General features: G+C 31.9%; 1 protein-coding gene across 1 annotated transcript; it reads left to right on the forward strand.

The window, feature by feature from the left end:
• The first annotated feature begins 3,562 nt into the window (after positions 1-3,562).
• Positions 3,563-6,570, forward strand: LOC114741839 (alpha-1,3/1,6-mannosyltransferase ALG2-like). The gene is made up of 8 exons (XM_028930101.1): positions 3,563-3,755; positions 4,255-4,371; positions 4,504-4,697; positions 4,774-4,879; positions 4,974-5,121; positions 5,252-5,388; positions 5,813-5,979; positions 6,058-6,570. The coding sequence occupies exons 1-8, from the start codon at positions 3,695-3,697 to the stop codon at positions 6,349-6,351; spliced, it is 1,224 nt and encodes a 407-aa protein (XP_028785934.1). The 5' UTR covers positions 3,563-3,694; the 3' UTR covers positions 6,352-6,570.
• Positions 6,571-7,700: the final 1,130 nt, after the last annotated feature.

The following is a 7,700-nucleotide window of genomic DNA, read 5'->3' on the forward strand; positions in this document are numbered from 1 at the left end:
CAACAAGTCATTACTCGTTGATGATGTAAAATCATTTATAATTTTTTAACATTATATTTATAAAAAAATGACATTTTAAACTTATTGAGCATCTTTAAAGAGTAATTTTAGTTGGCAGATTTTTGTAAATTATTAAAATAAAATATATTATATTAATGACTTTATCTGGTTTGTGTGAAAAATTCTAGAGTGACATTTTCTTTATGAACTTGATTTATCATTTTTACAGCCATTAGAATTGATCCTACTCAATTATATATATGTTATGCCTCCTACTTGCCTTAGCACTTGTCTTGCTTCGGTATTTTGTTTAAGCATAATAATTCATATGTAATGATTGTTAATCATAACCAAATAAAAAATATGAAATTTTGTGATAATATATTCTTCTTGAAACTAACTTAGTTTATTTTATTGCATGTAAGTCTAACAACAAGATAAAGTACACGTTTAATTTTTTAATTCTGCATCAAATTTTAATTTAATTTTTTAATCTTAACACCATTAATGTCGTTTAACGGAAAATATTATTAATTTAGCAAACTTAAATGGTGATTTTGTATTTAAATACTGACAAAACATACTCTAACTTTTAATTCTTACTTTAATATACTACTTCCAATCCTAATTATAAGATTTCATTTGTGGATTACAAGCGATTTCATATAATTAAGACCGGAAGTAGTAATTATTTTTATGTTTTGAATTTTAATCGTGTCTTCTCAGCGTTTAATTACAATTCCACCATTTAAATTTATTCAGCTAGCATTTTCTATTGCATGAGGCTTATGGTGTTGGGATTAAAAGTTAAAAATATATTTTATAAACTTAAAAGACTAAATTACAAATTAATACAAATTCAAATGACCAAACATATACTTTAGCCGAATAAATTTATCAAAACTAGTTGATAAAAAAGACATTTTGCCTAGAATGAAGGTTAAGGAAAACCTTTGTGTACAATGATTGACAGTGGTTTAGATGGTTGGAATGATCATTGCATCACCTGCACTATGATTTGGTGGGTGAAAGGTTAAGAATGATACAAACAAATTTAAAGAGCAAAGAGCCATATAAATTGCACCAAAAAGAGGCAGAGTCAGCCTTTATAGCGAGGTATTGATAATTGGATCATTTATATTTAAGTTTCAAATGTAAAGTCTCCGGCACTCTGCATACTAAGAAAATTAAAAGAGATCAAAATAACAAAATAATTATTTTGTAAAATTTAATAAATTATATTGAAATCGCTTTCTCTTTCAATTAGAGTATAACTTGCAAAAATAAAAAATAAATTGGCCAATACTCAATGGTATTAACTACTGAAAAATTTTATTATTTTTTAAAGATATGAATAAACTTGAAAGTTAAACAAAATTGGTTCAGCTGGTCAATACTGAGTATGAGAATCCTTCCAAGTTAAGGTGGATTCAGCAATGATGACCTTAGCCACCAAAACTAGGGGCAACATTTGTCCAATTTGTACTATTAGCTTCAATCAAGGAGTCAAGTGGAGGCATGGTTGATGCTTGAAATTTTTTTTTGGGAAAATTCTAAAAAAGTGATAGCTGAATTTTAAAATTCTAAATCAATATTCATTACTACACTCATAAAGAAAATGACTACATTCAAAAAACAAATGACAACCCATTTTTGTAGTAATTCCTGATTTGGCATTTTGAAATTCAGTAGTCACTTTTTTGAGATTTTCCCTTCTTCTTTTTTTCAATAACTCATCTATTTAATCTATTTTTTACTAACTGATTGAGCTCACAATTTCACATTTAAAAAAAGATTTAAGAGATGCATTTGATGTTGTTAGGCCACAAAATCCCAACAAGAGTTGAGATTAGTATCAGAAAGAGTTGACTAGAATGTAAATGAATGAAAGCCAAAAAAAAATCCTAAATTTTAATAAAAGAGATGTTTAGAAGAACCTAGTAAATTTTTGTATAAATAAAGTATTGATTTTTTGTTGTAAATTTTGCAGTACTAGTACTCTGATTTACTTCCTTCTTACTAATAAAATTTTAAAGGGAGGCTTTTCTCCAACTTTTCTTAGAATTTTCCAGCTTCTCATTATTTATTCTTAGATTTATTGCCTTTTTGATGCATGGAAATATAATTTATCTTTTAGTTATAAGTATCTAAACAAATTTTAGTAAAGGATTAAACTCCTTCTTATCTTTTAAAAAAATTTAACGCTTGTTGGGGCCAAACTCTAGCACAAAATAATCAATCACTTCTTTTTCAAAATGTAAGGTTATGACTTATGAGTTAGACTCTTTATAAAATACAAACATGATAATTGTGTCAATTTTTTCTCACACTTATCATGTTTTTATTAAGTGAAGGAAAGCACAAAAAAATCTAAAATATAGTTAGTACCTGAATTATCATTTGATTAAACCTTTAACATGTTCAACTAATACAAACATTATTTTAAAAAAATAGATAAATATAATAAACAAAGTGAATTGAGAATTCATATTGAAAACTAAATTAAATGTCAAACTAACTTTTATATTAAGTACGGTAATATATTAATATGATGAATTTGTAATAAGATCCATATCAAATTCTACTATTTGCAAGTCATAAATATTGGCACTTATTTATTATATAAAAAAAAGGTGTTCAGTGGTTTTTTTTCCGGCTTTAGTGTTTAGCGTTTTATAAGATAAATCATTCATATATCAATTACATATATCAATATAAATTATGAAATTTATAGCAAATTACCATACTTCTACATCATATATGATACAGTTTTTATGTCGCATGTATTTTTCTACAGTTTAATCAGGATTTTTATAAAATATTATATGTTATTTATGTTTATTTCGTATTTGCATAGGAAGTAAAATGGATAAGATGCGAAGTGGAAAGATTAATACTCCTATGTCCCATTTAGTATGAAATGTTGAAAATAAGAGGTAAAAATTAGAATTGAAATTGAAAAAAATTTATTAAAAGAGTGTTCATGCAAAATTGCATGTTAATAGGATTAAACAAACCCACTTATGTGAGATTGGAGAACATGGGTTTACTTAATCCCATATAACAAGTAATTATTTCTGCTAAATATCTATGGTCCTATGGTATTCTCCAATCTAGCATCTATGGGTTTATTTAATCCCATATAACAAGTAATTATTTCTGCTAAATATCTTTTAAATTATAATTACTATCTTTGGTCTTAATTATAAGAGTTAGTTGACTAATTTAAGAAGATTAAGGAAATAAATTAAGTTAATTATTTATAATAAATATGTATTATCTTTTCTAAAATATCCTTATTAATTAAGTGTATTAGCTAGAATTACCATTGTTAGAAGGATTATCTTAGATAAAATACATAAATATAATAAATAAAATGAATTAAAATCTTATATTTAGAATCAAAATAAAAGTCAAATAAATTTATATATTAAAAATCACTATTCTATGCGTACGGTCTATTTGCCTTTGGGAGGACGAAACGACGACGTTTAACCTTTTCAGGCATCAGAATTCTGAAGTTCAGAACTCAACTCAGAAGAACCGGCTTCCGATCTTTCTCTTCTCCTTCTGTAGAGCGAACGCTGTCGGGTCATCGTTGACTTGACTATAAATTATTCGTTGGCTGTAGAACAGGCTCTACGGAACCTCCAACGAATGTGTTCACTGTAAATTTATTGGCTTTGTCGCTTTGATGGCAAAAGAAAAAAGCTCGAAGATGAACATCGCCGTAATCCACCCAGATCTTGGCATAGGTAATAATTTATATGCAAATTTCTATGCCTCTGAAAGTTATCGGATTGGAGGTTGAGATTTATTTTGGTAATTAGTAACAAGGGACAGTTGAGCACCATCTCTGGTGACTGCAAAGTCGATTATGTGATCACCGAATGATAATATGATGATGAGGGTGCTCACTGGAATGCCAATACATTGGATTAGCCTGACATGTTTTGTACTCAACTCTTTTAGGACCATCCTATTTCTTCTTCCCCCTGAAATGTATGAGCTCTTTGAAAGCAGAATCTTTTAACAAGAGGGTCAATCGGTTCTTGGTCTTCTGCGCCCACAAACACATCGCAAACACATTTTCTAGTTTTAAAATCTTTAGGCGTTTTAAACACATTACGCACAAGATTGGTAGCATTATACCATTTCCATCCTTTTAGATTTCACTACTTTCTGCTTTAAACTAGATGTTGTGATGACTACCTATTTTTAGTGCTGTTACGGATATCTTGTTATGCCTTGTAGGTGGAGCTGAAAGATTAATAGTGGATGCTGCTGTTGAGCTCGCATCCCATGGCCATAATGTTCATATTTTTACTGCTCATCATGATAAAAATAGATGCTTTGAGGAGACTACCGCTGGTATATCTCTCTCACTCTTTGTGCCTGTGTAGCACTTCTATTCTTTGTAGTTTAATTATTGTTTGATCCAGAATCGTCTAGTTGAAACCCCTAATGGTGTTTTAACAATTAGTTTGACACATAAATGCTCAGGTACCTTTCCAGTTACTGTGTACGGTTCTTTTATTCCTCGGCATATTTTCTACCGTCTTCATGCCTTATGCGCGTACCTGAGGTGTCTCTTTGTTGCTCTTTGTGTTCTTTTCTTGTGGCCATCATTTGATGTTATACTGGCTGATCAGGTCTCTGTAGTTATTCCAGTCCTGAAACTTAAGAAGTCCGCAAAGGTAGTTACAATATGATATATTAAATTTACGCTTGGACATAATGAGGATTGTTTAATTTGTTGAATTTTCTCGGTAGGTTGTATTCTATTGTCATTTTCCAGACTTGTTGCTGGCTCAACACACGACTTTCCTCAGGAGGATGTATAGGAAGCCAATAGACTATATAGAAGAAATAACAACTGGTTGGACTTCATTAAGGCTCTGTTTTGTTCTCGTGAAATTCCTGCCTGCATATAAAGCGAATCACTCATATAATCAAGTTTGACCAAATTGTAGGAATGGCTGATCTGATACTTGTTAACAGCAAATTCACTGCATCTACTTTTGCAAATACTTTCAAGCATCTGGATGCTCGAGGGATTCGACCAGCTGTTTTGTACCCAGCAGTCAATGTGGATCAGTTCAATGAACCCGATTCCTTTAAGTAAATAACATGTTTGTAGCTGTTTTTGGCTGCTTCCTCTATGTAGCAAGCTTCGTAAAATTCTGCATGTATTGTATGACTCCATGACAAGTTCTGTGGGCTGATGCTTGTATTCTTTCTCCTGCTGTAGGTTCAATTTTCTTTCCATTAACCGCTTTGAAAGGAAGAAGAACATAGAATTAGCAATATCAGCTTTTGCTCAGCTCCACGCCCTCAAAGGAGATGCCCTTCGTCAGGATGCATTTAATGCTTCCTTGACGGTTGTTGGTGAGCATCTTCTACTTTTGTTTTCTCATTCACAAGGATAGGTTGATAAACATTTTAGTGATGTTAGATGGATTATTTTATTTCCCAACTTCCTAGTCGTTTGGCATATCAGCACCATATTATGAGATATGGAGTTCCAAATAACAAGTTTAAATTGAGAAGGGGAAGATTGGTTGGGCATGGAAATAGTGGAGACCAAGAAAGTTATGTACTACTAACATTTTTGTGTGCATAGAGTTAGAGAGAAATTTGATTAGTATATGGATAATTGTAATCTATTTCTTGACAGTATAAATGAGTGCTGAATATAAACCATTCAAATTTCTTAAAAAGTGTGTATGCATATGAATTCACTTCATTCTTTAGCATCTGTCAGCTGTGATAAATGGATAAGCATGAAATATATTGTCATCACTTATTCCAGGTGGCTTTGACAAACGATTGAAAGAGAATGTAGAGTACTTGGAAGAGCTAAAAGACTTAGCTGAAAGGGAAGGAGTATCAAGTCGAACAAGGTTTATCACATCTTGCTCAACAGCTGAAAGGAATGCTCTTCTTTCAGAATGCCTTTGTGTCCTTTACACTCCAAAGGTTCGCAAAACCTTCTATTTACCGAAATTCTAGTTGGAATTAGCTGAAGAGAGTCTTACATGGAGCTCTTTAATGCAGGATGAGCACTTTGGCATTGTTCCTTTGGAGGCAATGGCAGCTTATAAACCCGTTATTGCATGCAATAGTGGTGGACCTGTTGAGTCAATCAAGCATGGTTTGACAGGGTTCCTTTGTGATCCTACTCCACCGGAGTTTTCTCAAGCAATGTTCAAACTCATTCAAGATCCTCAGGAGGCAGAGCGAATGGGCAGAGAAGCTAGGAGGCATGTCACTGAGTCATTTTCAACGCAGACATTTGGCCAACGTTTGAATAGATATCTTGTCGATATTCACAGGGGAAAGGAGGACTGAATCATGGCAAATTTTCAGATAGAACTGGTACACTGACGATAAATAGATCAACTTAGTTAGGAATAGGCATTTAAGCAGTTGGTCGGGAGTGCTTGCTTTGAAATTTGTCTATTTATGATAGGTTTGGTCCTTGAATCACTATTTTGCATGAACTGCATTTACTTGAGAAAATTTAGAACTTCAGAGGATACTAACGAAATTACTGGTTGTTACTCCGGCTGTCCAGCTGATAAGATAAATAGTTTGTTTTGAGGTCTAATACAGAGAGATTATGATGAAGTCCTAAGCATGGTTCTCTCCATCAGTGAAATATATTGGAACTCTGGCAGGCCTAAACAAAGTGCCTGAAGACGAAGGCTTTAGTTTGAGTAGTCGTTGAAAAATGAGTAGTACCACATTCGGATTGTCAAAGCTATATTTTTAATAGTTTTTATTTTAATAAACACATTTTAAAATAAAGATAATCTGGTGTCACCCTTAAAAAGATGAAATGATATTATTTAAATCACAAGTTAAAGACCTCAAATAGATAAAATTATAAATTTAATCTAAACAGAAGTGGGAAGATGGGAAAATGATCCCAAAAGCAGCCGGCGGTTGTGTAGTCATGCTCCGTAATTTATTATGGCATCCTTTTTGTTTTTGTTAAGGAAAAGCTCCTCCAACATGGCTCCTTAACATCCATGTTTGAAGGTCTAGCTAACCCTATCAGTCCGGGTTCGGCTATTATACTCGGTTAAAGCAGACATCTGGTATGGATAGTAGCAACCTGACCCAATGTTTTGTTTTTAGATTCTTTATTTTTACGACATTATATAAGCTTTATTTTAATCTGTCTGAAGTGACACAAGTTCCTTTTATCATTATAAAACTTCTTTTCATGAATTCACTTTTTTTTTTTAATCAACTCGAAATAATGTGAAAACAATACATAATTATAAAAGAACCAATTAATATGTGAGAACTAAATCTGATTTGAGATTCAGTAATTTCAGACTCTTCTTCTTTTCTTTCTTTTTTAAGATTTCCCCTGAATTATACATTGGATGAACAATCATTCATACTAGACACTGACGGTTCAAACTCTAAAACTCGGCGGTCTGCATTTCATGCCCTGTCAAAGAATGATCAGGATTTCAGTACTCTTCAGTAACCATTGTCGAATCTCTTATTTATTTATTTTGTTGTTTCTGTAATCAAACTGCATATTTTGCAGTATGCTGTACGCTTAATCTAAGTACATGTCAAGAGTATAGATTTTATCTCCCCATCAGAGTTTTCCATTCCCAGGAAACATTCAGAAATATCCACAACAGTCCGAGGTAAAGACAAGATCGACAGCAGAGATT

Source organism: Neltuma alba, unplaced genomic scaffold (genome assembly GCF_004799145.2).
Source record: "Neltuma alba isolate B1F8T4 unplaced genomic scaffold, ASM479914v2 tig00003549_pilon, whole genome shotgun sequence".
NCBI classification, from domain to species: domain Eukaryota; kingdom Viridiplantae; phylum Streptophyta; class Magnoliopsida; order Fabales; family Fabaceae; genus Neltuma; species Neltuma alba.

Coding starts and splice junctions, on each gene's coding strand:
- LOC114741839 (XM_028930101.1), top strand. CDS start 3,695: ATGGCAAAAGAAAAAAGCTCGAAGATGAACATCGCCGTAATCCACCCA. Junction 4,880..4,973: donor TATAGAAGAAATAACAACTG/GTTGGACTTCAT, acceptor ACCAAATTGTAG/GAATGGCTGATCTGATACTT. Junction 5,980..6,057: donor GTGTCCTTTACACTCCAAAG/GTTCGCAAAACC, acceptor TCTTTAATGCAG/GATGAGCACTTTGGCATTGT.